Genomic DNA, 20,064 nt, shown 5'->3' with positions numbered 1-20,064 from the left:
TCAGAAGGTCGGTGGTTCGATCCCAGGCTGCCTCCTGGCTGCCTCCTGGCTGCATGCCAAATATCCTTGGGCAAGATACTAACCCCGTGTTTGCCTACTGGTGGTGGTCAGAGGGCCCGGTGGCGCCAGTGTCCGGCAGCCTCGCCTCTGTCAGTGCGCCCCAGGGCAGCTGTGGCTACAATGTAGCTTGCCATTGCCAGTGTGTGAATGGGTGAATGACTGAATGTAGTGTGAAGCGCTTTGGGGTCCTTAGGGACTAGAAAAGCGCTATACAAATGCAGGCCATTTACCATAGCATGGATGTGGACATTACTTTTATTGCACAAAAGGACAAGAGCATAATGTTGAACTGCAAACTGCATCCAATGACAGAAACAACAGCATTATTCTGCTAACTAACACTTTCAACTATTTTTCTCCCTGGAGTAATTAAATAGCGTAGTGCATTACTTTTAATAAATGTGTTCTGTGTAATATCTGTAACCGGAAGGTCGCCGGTTCGATCCCCGGGCTCTCTGTCCTGGTCGTTGTGTCCTTGGGCAAGACACTTTACCCTACCGCCTACTGGTGTTGGCCAGAGGGGCCGATGGCGCGATATGGCAGCCTCGCTTCTGTCAGTCTGCCCCAGGGCAGCTGTGGCTACAACTGTAGCTGCCTCCACCAGTGTGTGAATGTGAGACTGAATGAATAGTGGTACTGTGAAGCGCTTTGGGTGCCTTGAAAAGCGCTATATAAATCCAATCCATTATTATTATTATTATTATTACATTACTTTTTTGAGTAATGACCCAACACTGAGGAAATGCATCCAAAATGCACAAACATTTGACCAACATGCAGCTAATTTGCACAAATGTAATGTTTGATATGCTGCTTAGTAATGGTGGTAATGCTCAAAGCGGAGCGGGCAAGAACCCAATGAGAATCAATAAGAGAACTGATAAGGAATCGAATCCTTAAGTGATATCAGTAAAAAGGTATCAGAGTCGTTAAATTAATCTAAATTCCCATCCCTAGTAAAGTAATAACAATAATACATAGAAAATCCCGACAAATATATGATGCCCTGTGAGCAAGTGTTTTTTGAGAATTAAAGTACTATCAAGAAGAAACCTCCAGCAGAACTAGGCACCCTAAATAACTTAACTCGTACCTCGGGAAGGATGGGGTTTGTGGGTGCCTTCTTAGGTGATGAAGTTTAAAGTTAAATATTGGATTAACTTCATACAGCATTTGGTTACTGTTTAAATTACGGAACTTACTTTTCAGGCAGATCTTCAGTAGGATTATGTTAACATAACTTAAAGATAACGAGTTAAAATTTTGTTTTCATGTTACTTCAGCTCATTACTGTTTTCTGGAGACCTGTGAAGGTTTTACTTTAACTTAACTGTAGAGAGCAGAGGTGATGCTCGAGTCTGTTGGAAGCTCTGGACACATCACATATAGCAGAGCTGGACACACTGGCTTTATGCTAGCTAATTTAACTAATGTTAACCTTCAAAATATATGATGCTAGTGGACCATTTAACGCTCATGCACCTCCTGAAGCTCCATTGTTCCACTGAAGGAAAAAGCACCCCAGATTAGTGATGTGCGAATCATGAAAAGTTAAGTGATTCTCAATACTCGAGAATCACTTTACTGACTCGTGAATCATGATTCACACCCCAACTGACTCACTGACTCATCCCTGTTGCTGACTAATTTTATTAGTAGAAATATATCTAGCTTACCATTAAAATTGTGGGGAAAAAACAACAGCCAGTTTCTTAACAAAAACATTTCTGCTCTGAACTGGAAGAAAAACCCCTCCTTTCCTGAGCTAAATCGTAGCATAAACAAATAACTCACTTACTCACTCACTCACTCCCTCCCTTCTGTGATGAATCGTAGCATAAACGAATCACTCAGGACTCACTCAACGTCCGTCCTGGCTCACAGCTCCTTCTTCTTCTTGGTTGGCAACCAATGTTAAGGCACATTACTGCCCCCTGGCTCACAGCTCAGTGGACATTTAAAAATATATATATATTTGACACATTTGAGGAAAATACAAATAAAATAAAATAAAAATAAATAAAATAAATGTTCCCTTTAGAAATCTTTTTTTTTTTTTGCTCTTTTTTACTCTATAAAAATAGTTGTTTTTCTTTTTCAATCACTCATCTTAGCAGTAGGATATACATGAAAAGAGAAAAAAATTAAGTTTGAGTGAAAATGTACATTTTTTGCACTCTCTGGGCAACTGGCTCAGTGACTCAAATGACTCAAAAGAACCCGATTCACTTTGGTGAGTGACTCATTGAAACTCAATTCAGTAAAAAGAATCAAATTTACCACCATTACCCCAGATCATTATGGCGCCCCTGTGCAGGGTGGTACGTAGAAAACATCTCACGTTGGATCTGCTTGTCTTGCCATGTTGGAAACCATCAGGACCATCAAGGTTGCATTTTTTCTCATCAGAGAATAAAACTTTCTTCCACCTTTCAATGTCCCATGTTTGGTGCTTTCTTGCAAAGTCCAAACGGTCAGTTCTGTGGTGTTCAAGGAGACAAGGCCTTTGGCGTTTTTTGTTTTTGAAGCCCTTCAGTCTCAGATGCCATCTGATATTATGGGGCTGCAGTCAGCACCAGTAACAACCTTAATTTGGGTCAAGGATTGCCCAGAGTCTTGACAGACAGCCAACTGGATCCTCCAACTCAGTGCTGTGGAAACTTTTTTGTCTTCCACTTGACTCTTATGTTCCATAACCCATTTAAAAAATTCCAAATGACTGTCTTACTGCTTTCCACCTCAGCTGCGATGGCATGCTGCCAGAGACCCTGCTTATGCAGTTCAACAACCCGACCACGTTCAAAATGGGAACTTAATTTTGTTTTTGCCATCAGAACATCATAACAGTGTGACTATCAGACAGAAAATGAAAATGAATCCATATTTTTGCACAGATTTGTCGAAATGTCCTTTGTCGAAATGGCAAATCTGTAATTGATGTTATATAAAAATGCTATCATAAGTCTCATTATATATGAGCTTATTAATCAAGGCTAAACCATTTAGATCTGTATCTATAAATTACATAATAATAAGGCATAATGCTTTATAAATGAAGTATTCACCATTATCTCACTAATGCTTAATACAGTGCGGTTATGTGTATGTTTCAGTGTATAACTACCATCGGGTTAGATATTTAGCGAGGGATTGCAGATGAAAAGAAATAACAGTGTTTATTAATCTACACTGTGCCTGTTAAAAATAAACAAATAAAAATCAAAATATGTAATGTAATATAACAAAGTAAGGAATTTTTTTAAAATATTCATTTTACACTTTACACTTTCAATCTGAGTACTTCGGGTGTTTAAGTTGACAGTGAAGTTTTTATCTATTTCTTGACATCCATAATTAAAGAAAATAAGATAGCTGACTACCAAACACAAATGACAGGACAAGCAACACCACTGTTCTTAGTGAGTCAAAGCCAAACTGTGTGATGGCGTGAAAGTTGGAAACTAAACCTGGCCCCTCCCCCTTCTGCATAAAATTTAAATTCCTCAGAAAGAAAACCACCTGCGTTCAGCAAAAACAATCAGGAAGATGTTGCAGAAACAGCTTGGAACAGTCAGAATAACAAAGCAGCCAATCCTTATGGTATTAATTACTCATAGAACAAGAGTTACGTCTGGTATCTCACAGCCGCAATGGATGTTTACACTGCACACGTCATTACCACTGTTTTGGCTAATGTGGCTGATTCCAGAGATATTTTTATATTTCTGCCCAAATCTGTAAATGTCTGCTGGGAAACAACCAGGGACACTGTTTATGACTGTTTCTCTAACACACATAAGTTTGGCCATAAACACACTCTGCTGGTCCATCCCCTGCAGCTATTTTTAACCTAAAGTCAACACAGCACCCAGTTTAATGACTCTGCTGGATTCCAGTCTATTTTACTCCCGTCCTGGTACAGCACTTACTACAAAATAACACTGATATGAAATTGAAATATTATTTTGATAAGTCCAAGCAAATAACTTGATCACAAATATACAAATCAAACTGAAGCCAAATTAACATCTTATTGTAGCTGACTTTGTGCATCAAGATCATGGAATCCAGTTTTCCATAGCAAAACTGCATCAATCACAGCTAGAAGATGTTCCTGGTATCAAAACATAGGTAAAAATAATGGAAAATGTCCAATTTAACTTCGGCTAAAACATCCTTCCAAAAAAATCCTGGAAGCAGTGGTCTAAATCAGTTCAAAAAGATAATCACTTTTGGAGGTCGTATGTGCAATGGCCCATAACAGTATTTCTTAAAGACACACACAAACTGATCCACTAATATAACAACCTTCTGGTGTGTGCTGAGAGTTTGTTATGTGTGAACACATAATGACAATAAAGGATACTTCTTCTTCTTCTTCTTCTTCTTGGTAAAGATAATTGCAAGAAATTTAAGTTTGCAGCTCACCTCTCCAGGTAGACTGATGATTTATGCTCAGTTGAGATGCTTTTGGCCCATCACATGCTGTTCTGAACAGTGCTGAAAGGACAGAAGGAAAAGGTGAAGGAAGGAGTTGTGGAGCAGGATTGTTGGGTCTGCAGTTGCCATGCAACAATGAAGTTGGGCTGTTGCTGCTGTGTTTGTTTATGGTGTAAAAATAAACACGTTTTCACATTAGAAATGCTATTTGTCTTCCCTGTGTCCTTTCATCACACTTGTTACTTGTTTTCCTCCCTTTCCTCCTGTCACTTTCACTTTCTTTTTCATACTTCTTTGTCATTTACCTTCCTGTTTTCTTACTGACATTCATATCTCTATTTCAATCACCCTCCACGCTTAATTAGTTGTTATTGTTACCTGGAATAACCTCTCCTCTCCTCTTCTCCCCTTCTCTCTTTTCCTCTCAGCCGATCTTCCAAACTTGGTCATGTTATTCGTTCTGCCGCCAAACACGGAGCTTTAAACAACATCCATCACACAGGAGTGGGCTCTGGACTTTACTCTGTTTCTATTTTAACTGGACTCGCTCAGACAGCAGCCATGGCTCGCTGCAGGAGCTACTTGCGAGGACTTGCTATCTGTGTCACTGTGTTGCTACTGGTAAGCACACTGCTAATTGTTAACTGCATGTTTGTGTGGGCTGTCGGAGGTGATTGAATCTTTAAAAAATGAAAATTTTAAAAAGGTAATCTTAAAAAATTCTAATTGTCTAAAATCTTAATCTACTATTTTTGAAATACACAGTGTGTCATTGATTCGTCGTTGATTACATGTGCTAATTAATGAATTTCAATGTAACTACAGTCTTGTAAACAGAAGGTGAAAAGCAGAAGCAGTGTGTTTGTTTTTAACTGTTTTTCTTTTACTTATAATTTTGTAGACATGTAATTATTTTGCGTTGAGCATGTACAAAATTTAGTTTCATTCTGGGTTTAAATACATATTTGTGATAATTGTGGTAATAACTAGCAACTGTTTTCTGGTAGCAGGTGCAAGATTATATTTGTCTAATTTTTGGCAACTATTATATGTTGCGTTTAAATCCAATCAATCTTTATTTATAAAGCACTTTAAAATACCCAGCACAGGACCAAAGTGCTGCACATTAAATATGTTAAGAACAATAAAATAAAACAAAACAATAAAAATAAAACACATAATACATAAAAATTAAAGCAGCCCTATATTTAAAACGAGAGAAAACAGCATAGAATCAACTTTTTTTCTTGTTTTTTTGGGTGAAGTATTTGTTTTCATGTATTCTTAATACTTATCTAAACATTACAATATTTTAGGTGCTGTGTTATGTTGCCACAATCTTGCAATGTGTGGTACTCAAAAAGATTTTCTTTTATTTAAAGTAAACATTTAGTCTTGATTTAATCTTTTTACTAATAAATCTCTCTTCACTACACTAAAACACTAAAATAATGTGGAGGTCTTTTAGCAACAATTTTAGAACCTTCCCTTTTTAAGTTCATAAGAGGAAGGAAGGAGGCAGGGGACTAGGGAGTGTCATAACCATGGTCTAGGACAAAACAACAAAGATCCATGAGTACATCAGGAAGATGGCCTCACAACTGATAGTGTGCTTAGTGAATACCTCAGGCAGCAGAAACCAGAGAAAGGAGAGGAGCAAGAAGAGGAACCATCATGGAAGGACAAGCCCCTGCATGGTATGTACCACCAGGAGATAGAAGAAGTGGCTGATATCAAGAAATCCAACTGGTGGTTAAACAAAGCTGGACTGAAAGATAGCACAGAGCCACTAACCATGGCAGCACAGGAAAAAGCACTAAGCACGAGATCCATACAGGCTGAGGTTTACCAAACCAGGAAAGATTCCAGGGGCAGGCTGTGTAAAGATGCCCCTGAGACAATCCAGCGAATAACAGCAGGGTGCAAGATGCTAGCAAGCAGGGAAACACTGAATGCCATAACCAAGCGGGTGCCATAGTATACAGGAACATCTATGCAGAGTATAGCCTGGACATCCCAAGGTCAAAATGGGATACACCCCTAGGGTGGTTGAGAATGACCGAGCTAAGATCCTGTGTGACTTCCAGATACAGACAGACAAACCAACCGGGATAGCAGTGGTGGACAACCAAAAGAAGAAGGCCCTCAGTGAAAGATGTAGCTATGAAGCTGTGAAGTACCAACAGCTGAGAGGAGCTTGAGAAGATGTGTAGGGTGAAGCCAACAGTGGTCCCTGTTTTCATCCGAGCACTGGCTGCAACAAATCCCAGGAACAACCTCTGAGATTTTTATCCAGATGAGCGCAGTCCTAAAAACAGCAAAGGTACTGTGGAGGACCCTCAAGCTCCCAGGCCTCTGGTAGAGGACCAAGATCGAAGCAATTTTTTATATATGTGAATACATTTGTGTTATTACCGTATTTTCACGACCATAAGACGCACTGTACTAAAAGGCGCAGTCTCAGTTATGTGTGCCATTACTGTATTTAACACACACATAAGGCGCACTGGACCATAGGGCGCATACAAGTACCGTATGCGTATTTAAAAATAAAGCGGGAGCAAACCTGAGTTCGGTACCTTACTCACATTTCTATTACCGGTAATCGTCATCATCAACAACACACAAGCATACAAGTGTGCGTATTTAAAAATAAACCAGGAGCAAAACAAAGTTTGGTACTCACATTTTTATCATCAATCAAACCCATCGAAGTCCTCATCCTCTGTGTCTGAATTGAACAGCTGCGCTAAATCTCCATCAAACATGCCAAGTTCACTTTCTTCACTGTCAGAGTCACTTTCCGTGCCGTGCGGCTCCTCGGAAACGATGCCGGCTTTTGCGAAAGCTCGAACAACAGTGCCAGCAGACATGTTAGTCCAAGCATCTACAATCCATTGGCAAATTGTGGCGTAACTCGCCCGGCGCTGCCTTCCACTCTTGGTGAAACTGTGGTCTCCATCGGTCATCCATCGCTCCCAGGCCGCTCGCAGCCTTACTTTGAACGGGCGGTTCACACCGATGCCCAGCGGTTGGAGTTCCTTTGTCAGGCCTCCCGGAATGACAGCAAGCTCACAGTTCATTTGCTTCACTTGTTTTTTCACATCGGCTGTGAGATGGGCATGCATAGAGTCACAGATCAACAGCGATGGTGATGCGTGGAAAAAACCACCTGGTCTCCTTACATACACCTCCCTCAGCCAGTCTTTCATCATTTCCTCATCCATCCAGCCCTTTTCATTTGCCTTAATGATGATTCCTGCTGGAAACTTCTCTTTAGGCAAAGTCTTTCGCTTAAAAATCACCATAGGCGGCAGTTTCTGTCCATTAGCATGGCAGCCAAGCACAACAGTAAAAGAAGACTTTTCATACCCCGTTGTGCGTATCGCTACCGTGCTGGTCCCCTTCTTCTCCACAGTGTGACTCACCGGGATGTCAAAAGTGAGCGGGACCTCGTCCATGTTTGTGATGTGGCTGGGCTGGATGTTTTTGGCGCCGATGTGTTTGCTGCGGAAGATGGCCAGCTTTTCCTTATAATCCGCTGGAAGTTGCTGCGCTACCGTAGTCCTGGTCCGGATGGAAAAATGGCACCGTTTCATAAAACGAAAGCACCAAGACGGACCTCCTTGGAAATGTTCAATGTTCATCTCTTCAGCTAGTGAAACTGCTTTTAGCCGAATGGTGACCGTCGAAACGCTTCTCCTACTCGTTCTTTGCTCGATGATCCACCGCTTGAGTCTTTCCTCCAACTCGGGCCACCTCGCCTTATGTCCGCGGAAACTCAGCTGCGTTTTCTTGACCTGCCGGAGCTTGTTTTCTAGCTTCCTCCATTTGCGAACCATCGATTCGTTAATCTTAAATTCTCTCGCCGCTGCTCGATTTCCATGTTCCTCCGCATAGCTGATGGCCTTCAGTTTAAACTGTGCTTCATAAGCGTGTCTCTTTGCCATTTTCAGGGTTGTTAAAACAACGATGTTCCACATAATGCACATACCTGTCCTTTTATACAGGTATGTGCGATTGTCCGGTATATACGATCAACGCCCACACTTCACCCTTTAGCGTTCTCATGGTGTTTTCTACTACGTCCTCCTTACAACACACAGGGCGCACTGCGCTATAGGGCGCACCGCACTTTTTAAAGAAAATCTAAGACTTTTAAGTGCGCCTTATGGTCGTGAAAATACGGTAACAGAAATTTCATTCCACAGCTAGGCTGATGATATACTGCTATATGTGGTCTTTGCTCTTGATAACTCATGACCAATTGATGCACTCCTTTTTAGATATAGTTTTAGATTTATTTAGGGAAAACAACCACATCTTTAAAGGAAAAAAATATTTTCAAAATGTTTCTTATAACTTTTAAGTAGCTCAATACTTTTATTGCTTATTTTAACTGTTATTTTATTTATGTCCATTTTTTTCAGTGTCTTTGTGCTTTCTTGTGTTTCAGTGAAGCACTTTTATTCTTACAAAACATTAGATAGAAGTAAAGTTGACCAATGCAAATCAAAACTTTGTAGAACAGACGTTGTCAAAGATTATCTTTGAGGCCCCAGCGTTGTTAATATAGCTCTTATCCATCAGAGAACAGTCTCACTTTCCATGTTACATTATAACTTCTTATACAGCAAGTTCATACACTTTTAAACCTAAAAGATTTAAAAAGTAAGTTTTAAATAAAATGTGGATAGAAAACTTGTTAGAGGTTCATTTTGTCCATTTATAAAATCTCTTTTCCTTAATTTACTGTTGTTTATTCACTCATTTGTTCTTCATATATTACCATCGTGTTTCCAAATTTAATGCCTAAAATGACAATCTGCGGTATGATTACAGCAGCTTTTGTTGCCAGTTTGCAATAAATAGAGATTATTTCACAAACACTCCAACATGGGAATTTCTTTCCTGTTTCCTGCTTCGTTAAGTATATATATATATATATATGTATGTGTGTGTGTGTGTGTGTGTGTGTGTGTGTGTGTGTGTGTATACATATATACATTTTGCATCTCTGTGGTTGTGAATGCTGGGGCTCAAACTCAGGAGCTTACTTGGTGCTCCACTAAGTTTAAGCAACATCTAGAAATAATTGAAATAAATGTGTGAGTGTTTTTATTGTTTTGTTCTGTTCATTTAAACTGCGTAAGACAAGTTGCAGAGAGAATATTCACTAAGTAAGCCAACAGAGGCTGGGAATGTGGAAGTCAAAGAATGAGACAACCATGAGTGTTTAAGGTGTAGTTGGACTGTTTTGGAAAGTTTCAACTTGCTGACTGTGAGACAGATTACATTTGTGATATAAAGCTGTAAGAGTTCCCAGTCTCTCTGGGGAAGAGAAGGCATTTCACAGGAATGTTTCTGCTGTTAAAGACTTCCTGATCTGTGAACCCAACCAACAGCCACTTTTGTGTAAACCAGTTTGAGTCATTGCCTTTTACTATTTTTATTCTTTATTCATTTTTATTATGCAGGTGTCTGGGTTTGTGATGATTGGTGCTGCTTTTTCCCCCATTGATGATATACCTGTTGCAGAGGTAAAATGGGATTTTTTTCACCACACTTTTTTATACAAGAATCAACTATGTAGTGAAACAGCTCTAATTTCACATTATATTTCCTCAGACTCACAGTTGACATTTTATAACACAACTTCTACTTTCTTGTAAGATTCTGGTGCATACATTATCCACAATGCAACTGTGAGCCTGCCACTTGTAATGTAGCTTGGACTCTAGCACCGATAGGAAGCAGATAGATCGATAGATCGATAGATACATACATACATACATACTAATCAACGTGTATGATTTCCAAAGTTCTTTCTATTTTTTGCTAAAAACAGACTATGGTTAAATAAAGGCATATTTGAATATATATAATAATTATAATAATATAATTGTGTATTGCTGTGCTGTTATTAGTTACTGCATTTAGTAGTTATTTTATACATTTTCATTCTTACATATTTTATCTTTTATATTATTGCTAAATAGTACCCATCACCCGTCATTTGGTTATAGTTTGCTTCCAAGTAGCCAGACCTTCTTGAAGTCTTTAGAGTGGTCTTTAATATAGTTTTCCAGGATTTTTGAGGGTCTTTCAAAGTTTTCTTTGGACACTGGCTGCTTTATCCTCACTTTCATTCCAGCCAGTATACTTGACAATTTTAGAGGATTGATTTCTTTTTTTAGCCACAGAAAACCAACTTAAGAATAATTCAAGCACAAAAAGGCACCTAACTCAAACAATGAATCAGTGTTATGTGACAATCAACTTCAACAATAAATTAATTTTCAGTAGCATCTTCAAGCACTTCATTACCGGAAGTGTGTCACAAACATGTCACTTTTTCCTATTTCTTTTGTTGAATCTATAAAAATGCCAAAGATGGCACAGTTTTACAGACATAAAATGGTATTTTTGCACCAACAAGGTGATTCCCAGAGAGCTAGCAGCTGAAAACTTGGCATATCTCAACATGGTGTGCTATGTGTCCTTAAAATATCTGAGGAACCTGGACAAGGAGTGGACAAAAGAAGTGGCAGGCCTAAAGACTAACAACAGCAGATGAATGGTATCTCAAAGTCATGTCCTAAATAGGAAAATGACTTGCAAGGATCTGGCACAAAATCTAAAAGATGCATCTGGACCTTCTGCTCCACACTGCATCACAAGTGTGTGAATGTGTGTGAATGGGTGAATGACTCTATGTCGTGTAAAGCACTTTGGGGTCCTTAGCGACTAAGTAAAGCGCTATACAAATACAGGCCATACCATTTACCATTTCTGCTGATCCTGTTCATTGCCTCATTAGAAATAGTCTCAGATACTGTTCTGCATATTCAATATTTATTATTATAAATATTTGTTATTTATTCCTTTTGTTTAGGTTGAATAAAATATATTTCTTATCTGACGTTCTCTCTTTCAGTTGTTTGACCAGCTGTCCATTAGTAATGGCTTACTGGTCCTGCAGGTGTTTGGTCCACTCACAATGGTTTTGTCTGTTCTGGGCATATCTGCTGCCTCTTTGGACTACAAATCTTTGCTGTTGGTGGTGAGTAACACAAATTCATACATGTGTTTGTTAAGATAAGATAAGATAAGATAAGATAAGATAAAATAAAATAAACTTTATTAGTCCCACGCGTGGGAAATTTGTTTTGTTAAAGCAGTAAAGCAGATAAGATAAGATAAAATAAATTTGTACATTTTTTCTATGTACAAAGTTGCATAGAAAAAATAGAGAACAAACACTGGAATAAGATATCCATAAGATACTGTACACAATAAAATAGAATAAAATAAAATACTATATGCAATCGAATAAAATAGAATACAAATGCTATATACAATTGAGTATAATACAACGATGCCAGAAAAAGAGTAATGCACTTAGTGTTGTTGCTATTGCACATGTGTGGATGTGTGTGTTTGGTCAGTTGAAGTCTTTGTTGTGGAGTCTGACAGCAGTGGTGAGGAAAGACCTGCAAAATCTCTCCGTCCCACACCGTGGGTGCCGCAGCCTGCCACTGAAGGAGCTGCTCAGTGCTGTCAGAGTCTCCTGCATGGGGTGAGAGATGTTGTCCAACAGGGATGACAGCTTAGCCACCATTCTCCTGTCACTCTCCACCTCCACTGGGTCCAGAGCGCATCCTAGAACAGAGCTGGCCCTTCTGATCAGCCTGTTCAGTCTCTTCCTGTCCCCAGCAGAGATGTTGCCGCCCCAGCAGACCACACCGTAAAAGATAGCTGAGGCCACCACAGAGTCATAGAAGGTCTTCAGGAGTGGGCTCTTCACTCCAAAAGTTCAAATGTAGCATCTTTGTGAGGATCCTAGCTGATACAAGTATTCCCAACCCCTAATCCCTAATTGCATATATACAAAAACATAATTTTAACCCAAATTCTAAAGCTACGTTTGAAGCTGTTGTCCCTAAATGAGGCTGGCCCCCAAATGCCCCTGTGTTCCAAAAATGTCCTCACTACAAAGGTTATTGGTCCAAAGTGGTCCCCCAAAAAGTACACATACAAGTACAAACATACACACTAGAGTAGTGGCATTAACCTGTAATCTTTTTTCCAGTTTTCTGCTCTGACATTTGTGGAGTTTGTGGCACTAATGATCGTTGCCTCACCCCTGGTTCAGGTTCAAGCTCAGGTAACTACCTGTTCGTTTCACTTACTGTATTTTTATATAGTCCTTGCTTTCTTGTCACCAGTGCCCCCTGGAGGTATGCAATGACTATGAAATATGAAACCGTTATCTTTGGGCTGTAAACTGACTAAATAAGAAAGTAATACAGATGAAAGTTAATTACTCTTAAAACTCTGCTTGTGTTTGTTTTTGTGTATCACTCTTCAAACGTTTATATTATTTACTGTAGATGGACTTTGCCGTGGATGAATTGTTTCTCAATGTGACACCCCTACACAAAGCAGCAGCTGACATCCAGAAAGAATTAAATAAGCTTCAGACGTCGGTAAGTGAAACAAAGAAAAAAAATAAGGATAAAGAAATGAAAAAGTGATATAACTTTTTAGTTTTTCCTGTTGTCCTGTTGTCATAGCAACAACTATGACCTAATTTTATAGACATATATGACCTGAATGAGTAATTCAACACCAAGACTAATGATAACCTTGAGCTTTAACTGATGATAATATTTGTGTGTTTTCAAGGACTCCTGTTGTGGTTTGAGGAAATTTGAAGACTGGGATAATCAGCTTCCTTTTTCCTGTATCTGCAAACCTCCTACAACCACCTATACCAGTGAGTCAAGGTATGTTAAGACTGGATTTTAGATAGATTAGCTGAATATTGAATTGTAGAGTCATTTTTTATCTAATTTTTAAAAATAATTTCTATTTCATACGTTTAGAAAATGTGTAATTTGCTTGAGTTTTTAGCTGTTTTTCAGAATAAGGTAAGGTACACCCTACAATATAGGGTCACAACAACAGAGGCGACTGTTGTTGTGATTTGCCACTGTATAAATAAAATTGAAATGAACTGAATATTTAAGTTTAATACATTTTTAAATTATTTAGCTGTCGATCAACGTCCCTACCCTTACCTATGGTAAAGAGCTGTGGGTAGTGCCCACTCCCCCTGCGGCCCGGCCCCAGCGGAAGAAGATGGATGGATGGGTTGTCTTGGCTCTTAAATTTTGGCTTTCTGTTTTTGCCCACAGATCTCAGCCTGGTAATTCCAGCTCATATGAGCCTTGTGTGATGGTGGGAAGTAACCAGCAGTTTGTGCACTCCAAGGTAAATATTTGCTTCAGGGTTTTCTTCTTCTTCTTCTATCATTAATTTTCACACAGTTCTACTATTTCCTCAGCATCTTTCTTTTTACAATTCTCCAGTGTTTTCTCCCTTTCTCTGGTTATTTTTTCTTTTTTCTTGCTCTCCTTTACTAGTTTTCCTGATTATCCTTTTTTCTTATGTTTTGTTCTATTTTACTATTTTCTATTATACTTTTAAATTTACATTTTCCATCTTCCCACTGTACATCTTCGATCCAGTGGCAGTCTGGTTTAGTCTTTCTATTCTTTAGTTCAGTTAATCTTTTATAATGTTGTTTAGTTATAAAGACAAACAGAAGCAAATAAACGCAAAGGGAAATTTGACTTATGTACGCCAAAAACAGATGTTTTTTTAATCATGTTGATTCTTCACCTTTATATTTTTGGCAGCCCTGTGGTCCCATCCTAAAGAGCTACCTGAGTTTCCCAGTCAAGCTCAGAATAGGAATCATTTCAGCTTTCGCCACCATTGCAGTAAGAAAAAAAACACTCAGCTTTTTTTTTTATCTTACTTTAAAACCAAGATCCATATCTTTTTTTTTCAAAATATATAAAGAGTTGAAAAGAGAACAAACTCCAGCTGCTTGAAGAAACTAACAAATGCATGAATGCAAAAATTCTAAAATCTAAAAGTTACGATGATTGTAGATATGTTAGCATGATTGAGGAAGAGGCTATATGGTTGTTATAGAAGGATTAGAGGAGAAATTTAAGTTCATAGAAGTTCCCAAGACATGAATTTTAATTTCTGGAAATGTCTAGTTTATATATGTGCTTGTCTAGAATTTCTGGAAGAGTTTCTCTGATAGTGTCCATCCATTCTAAAACACTGGAAGTTTCAAGAAAAGTTTTTACTCTATGATTTCATTGCAAAATTGATTGTTTGGAAACAGGTTGACCCTAATGGTCCACCTGTGCAATCGCCTTGCAATCAAAATCGTTTGCTCAGATTCAGGGTGTTACACAGAAATTTGATTTCAGTCTCAAACAGCCAAAAGTGCAAGAAGAAAAAGTCACCAGGCAACCACTGATTTTTCCCTTTTGCAAGGCAATTGCAGTGCAATTTTTACTGTGATGAATAATGATGTATAAAATATTATACACAGTGTGTGTGTGTGTGTGTGTGTGTGTGTGTGTGTGTGTGTGTGTGTGTGTGTGTGTGTGTTGCAGATAACAGCCATTGCTCTGTGTCTTGCTTTGGGTCTGGAGAAATACTGGAAGAAGCCTCCAGTTGAAACTACAGCCGACGACTACGACAGAGTGAAATACCAACCTAAACCTTCCCTCACCTGACCTCTGACCCCCTTTCACCCAAAATTAAGACAACGATACTAATGCGCTTCCACTCTCTGGGCTTCTGGTGCTGATGAGATGGTCCAGAATGAACACATGGTGCTTTATGGAGCTGTTGCCTGAAAATGCTAATTTGGTGTATATGGTGTAAAACATTTCCTTCTTGAAATGTTCATCTTGTGTTTGATGGAAGGGGATCAAAACAATAGATACTTAAACTTTTCATTGTAGCAAAATACCTTCATGTATTCAGTAGCAGAAGCGAATTTCTAACAGCAGCATCCTGATGGCATCAGCTTTAACCACTACAGCTGCTTCCCATATCAACATGGAAATTTCTGTTACTGTTTAAACATGCTTCTGGTATCTAGTTAGCACAAAGCAGGTGCCATCATTAATCATTAATCTTTAGCAGCTAACTTGTGTTTTTGCAGAATGACAGTCTTTTATGGGCATAATCATTGTTTTTTGGAGGAAAATCTAAAGGATGTTAGTCTGTTTTAGACATTTTTTAAAAATAAATTGGCAATCGCTCTATTTGCAAAAACTAAAATAGAAATTCTGGGTTTTTGGGTCTAGAATCAGTTATAAATAATTATTTTAGTCTTTTAGCTCCATTCAGAGGACTGCTTTAGGACTGTTTTGCAAATGCCTCTGGACAAATTGCCACCATTTTCAGAACAATCACAGTAACAGAGGGTGTAACGGCTCTCCTGGATCTGCTCCATATTAATTCTGATTGGTTGTAAAACTACATTTTTTGGGGTAGGCAAATGTTATTACAGGAGCATATTTAAACAGTGGCTTATTTGTCTTGTCTCACAACTATTTAATGGAACTTGTGACCAGTGTTGGTCAAGTTACTTGAAAAAAGTAATCAGTAACTAATTACTGATTACTTCCCCAAAAAAGTAATCCCATTACTTTACTGATTACTTATTTTCAAAAGTAATTAATTACTTAGTTACTTAGTTACTTTTTAAAAATACGATTTACAACCTGAATAGGTAATAAAGTGATAGATCTTTCAGCCCAATTCTACTTTTTCTACATAATCCATCATACAAAATGTAATCAAATGGAAAAGTCTCCTTTTTTAAACTTGTTTTACCAGTTTTAATCTTTTAACTTTATGCATCAAGTAAAAATTAAATTATATGCACCATTCTCTGACTTGAAGAAATTAGTTTAACATTTAAACCTATTTTCTGCACATTCCAGCACATAAAATAAAATATTTTTTGTGTTTACACTCAGTCTTTCAAATAGATGCAAGTAAAACACAGCAGAAAATAAATAAAGTCAAAGACTAGCGGTCCTTTTGTTCTATTTTCACCTGTAAAGCAGGACTGGGGTAGGCGGAGGTTTGCCCTGGTGCAGGTGTGCCACAGCAGTCAGTGGCAGAATCCGCGAGTTTCTCTGTGTATTTCCCATTACGTGATAGCGCACTCGGTGCTTGCTTGGAAGTTTAGGGGTTTTTTTCGCTGTAAAAAGAAGTTTTCTTCCCACGCACAACGGACACTAATGTTTTTGTCACTTTTTACGGAATCAAACTTAAAGTAAGGTCAGTACTTCCACGCTTTAAACGCTGCATGCTCATACTCTCTCCCGTACTCGATATATTATCCATTGTTGATCTGCACACAGCTGTTGTCACGAACGTTGCACTCGCTTACGTCATTGTCATGAGACATTCTCGCAAAAAAATCACGGTTTTAGTAATGCAGTAATGCAGCGTTCCTACAGGAAAGTAACGGTAATCTAATTACCTTTTTTGCGAGAGTAATCCCGTTACTTTAAAACAGTAATGGGTTACTGCCCATCTCTGCTTGTGACACATTAATAAGTCTCTAACAGCCTATAATATTTTTACTGTCATTTAACGGTATGCGCTAGGTGTAAGTTTCTTTTCTCTGTATTTCAGCAGATGTTTGAAAGCTTTCTCCACTTGTGGTATTTATGTGATGTTTGCAAAATCAGTGCCAGTAACACCATCTGCTGTACTGAAAGACTACTGGGGCACAAACATACCTCTAAATAAGGAGGCAGATGCTAAAAACAGCTTTTTTTTTCAATATTTGAAGAGTGATTATTATTATTATTATTATTATTTCCAGTATACATGAGTTCTCTCCTACTCACCTGATAGCCTACATCATCTGTGTTTGTTTGGCATTTCAAGCTGCAACCTGAAGATGGCAGTGATGGACATTTTGCAGCAAGTCAATGTGTGGGTGGTGTGCTTTGTAAAATTAAATTCTTAAATCTGAACTTGTTTCTAATCATCTTCAGTGACTAAAACCCTCAAGGAAAAAAGTTTGAAAGTAAAATGTTAATTCCACATGGAAACATTTCTTTATAAAGAACATTACCACAAACAGACATTTACTATTTTATCCAACTGGAAGCCTCTCCTTTTATATACAGGGCTCAAAAAAATAGGAACACTTTTTAATCAGAGTTCAGCATTGAGCCAATTAAACTTGTGGATTATTGACCTGGTTGGTTAGGTAGTAGAGGGTTTTTTTAATCTATTTAAGCTGCTTTGGTGTGATAGAGAGACAACAGTGAGACAACCACCAGAACAGGAATGGTTTTACAGGCAGAGGCCACTGAGTCTTTTTTCCTCCTCATCTTTTCTGACTGCTTTTTGTTTTTACTAGTTTTGCATTTGGTTAGGCTCAATGTCACTGCTGGGGTTATGAGATGATACCTGGAGTTTATATAAGTAGTCCAACTCCTCCAGGATGGCACATCAACAATACTTGCCATTGCCAGAAGGTTTGCTGTGTCTCAGCACAGTCTTAAGAGCTTAGAGGAGATTCCAGGTGACAGGCAGTTAGTCTAGGAGAGCTGGATAGGGTTGTAGAAGGCCCTTAGACCATCAGCAGGATGGTATCTACTCCTTTGTGCAAGGAAGAATGGCATGAGCACTGCAAGAGCAAGAATATGACTTCCAAATCAGATACAAACTTCATAACAAGCAGTGTAGACTGGGCACAGTACTCACTCTGGAGCCCAAGTAGCATTTGAGATAGAATACCAGATTTGAAAGGTCCAACACTGGCCACCCAGCGGTCATAGGAGTCATATCCATGGAGCCACACACAGACACCCTACAGACTAGGCAACAGGACTCTACTGTTAGGTATCAGGATGGACCTATTTTTAGATTCTACTCTCATGTAGTAGATCCCGGGTTCCCCCTGGTGCACAACAATGCCTGGCCTTGTGGCAGCCTGTAAAAGACAGTTACAGTTCATGGCGGATGAAGGAATTGATATCACTGACTAAGGATGGGTATCGTGTAGGTTTTATCTGACACCGGTGCCAAACCGGTATTTTTGAAATGGTGCCGGTGCTTAAACCATGCCCAGAACCGGTGCTTAAAGAATGGAGAACACAAACTTTGTCCAAAAGCCTCTCATGTTTAGCTGTTTTTTGTAAAAAGATAACAATGTTAGCCTTTCCTGCAGCTATAGGGCATGTATGGTATCGTTCTTGGCTGGAAGCAGTGCTTAAACAATGGAAAAAACACAAACTTTGTCCAAAAACCTCTCATGTTTAGCTGTTTCCCCGTTTTCTTTGGTCATTTTAGCCTTTTTTGGCCAGGGTGAAGGGAGTATCTGCCACCAAACAAGAAGACAGCCACATGTAACTACAACGGTGTTTGCTAGTTCACCTTACATGCATTAATTTAATAATGTGGTTAGCCTACTCAACGTAAATTACACACGAACAACATTAAGCTACTCGCCCAGAGAAGAACGGCTGCTGCTGCCATCATCATTCATCATCATTTCTGCTAAACTGGCAGGGCTAGGGGCCAGGACTCTCCTCTTCGGGTTCTCGGGGGATGTTGCTAACTCCGGGTCCGATAACAGGCACCACACCCACAGTAGATGTGTTGGTGTGAGGTCTCGCAGCAAGCTATCAAATACAGTGCATTTCTCGGCTTTTAACAAAACGCTATATGTCGCCAGGTTCGTCATCAGATTCGAGGTGTTACCTCCTTTGCACAGTATCACAGTATCACCTTAAAGCACTTGTTGCAGGCTGCTGAGTTTGCATCGTTTGCTCTGAAGTACAGCCAGACTTTTGACTGCTTCGCCTTGGGCATTTTTAATTTGTAGCTCTGCTCTAAAAGAACATACGTACCTGGGCTCGCCTACTATCCTTGCAAAGGTAAAATGATTGGCTAGAATCCAAAGTGTATGACATCTCAGCAAAAAAAGCCATAATGGCACCGGATACCAGTACCCATCCCTACCACTGACTGCTCCCTCACCTGACCTACTGTACATCCAATAGAACTCCTCTGGGACTTTATGTTTCGATCCATCCGATGGCACCAGGCTGCACCTCAGTCTGTCAAGGAGCTCAGTGATTCCCTGGTCCAGCTTGGGAGAAGATCCTTACAGCACTATACATCATCTGACTAGAAGCATGCCCTGACATTATCAGGCATCATTTTGTTGCATCACTTTGATTTCAGGGGTCTTTTTGAAATTCAGCCCACTGACGGTTGATCTTCATACATCCTTTTGTTCCTAAAACATTACCCAGTCAACACCAGTGCAGATACCCTGGATGATTTTTTCCCATTGAAATCATTGATTTGTTGTTGTTTTTTTAAACAAAGTATATAGAACCAGCTTTCCAAAGAAATGGAAGACTAAAAGTACAAAACAGACCTCTCTGCATTGAATCATACTTGTTATCAATCTCTGGCTCTCTTCCTTTCTTTTATCCTGTCTTCCTCCTCTCGCCCTAACCAGTTGAGGCAGATGGAAGCCCCACCCTGAGACTGGTTCTTCTGGAGGCTTCTTCCTGTTATAAGAGAGTGTTTCCTTCCCACTGTTGCCAAAATGCTTGCTCACAGGGGATCATATGGTTATTGGGTCTTTCTCCGTATGTATTATTGTAGGGTCTACGTTACAATATAAAGCACATTGAG

General features: G+C 39.1%; 1 protein-coding gene across 2 annotated transcripts; it reads left to right on the top strand.

Moving 5' to 3' along the window:
- Positions 1-4,733: 4,733 nt before the first annotated feature.
- On the top strand, positions 4,734-16,030 carry LOC120736141. Of its 2 annotated transcripts, XM_040036129.1 has the most exons (9): positions 4,736-5,121; positions 9,978-10,040; positions 11,438-11,563; positions 12,593-12,667; positions 12,894-12,989; positions 13,189-13,289; positions 13,701-13,776; positions 14,205-14,288; positions 14,985-16,030. In XM_040036129.1, the coding sequence occupies exons 1-9, from the start codon at positions 5,062-5,064 to the stop codon at positions 15,105-15,107; spliced, it is 804 nt and encodes a 267-aa protein (XP_039892063.1). In that variant the 5' UTR covers positions 4,736-5,061; the 3' UTR covers positions 15,108-16,030. The 2 variants fall into 2 exon arrangements, with proteins under 2 accessions (XP_039892064.1, XP_039892063.1); XM_040036130.1 differs by lacking the exon at positions 9,978-10,040 and having other exon boundaries at positions 4,734-5,121.
- Positions 16,031-20,064: the final 4,034 nt, after the last annotated feature.

The sequence above is a fragment of the Simochromis diagramma genome, unplaced genomic scaffold (genome assembly GCF_900408965.1).
Source record: "Simochromis diagramma unplaced genomic scaffold, fSimDia1.1 OVJJ01000816.1, whole genome shotgun sequence".
NCBI lineage: Eukaryota > Metazoa > Chordata > Actinopteri > Cichliformes > Cichlidae > Simochromis > Simochromis diagramma.
Note: the sequence above shows the minus strand (reverse complement) of the source record. Positions and strands in the feature narration are given on the sequence as shown.

Coding starts and splice junctions, on each gene's coding strand:
- LOC120736141 (XM_040036129.1), top strand. CDS start 5,062: ATGGCTCGCTGCAGGAGCTACTTGCGAGGACTTGCTATCTGTGTCACT. Junction 12,668..12,893: donor TGGTTCAGGTTCAAGCTCAG/GTAACTACCTGT, acceptor TATTTACTGTAG/ATGGACTTTGCCGTGGATGA. Junction 12,990..13,188: donor TAAATAAGCTTCAGACGTCG/GTAAGTGAAACA, acceptor TGTGTTTTCAAG/GACTCCTGTTGTGGTTTGAG.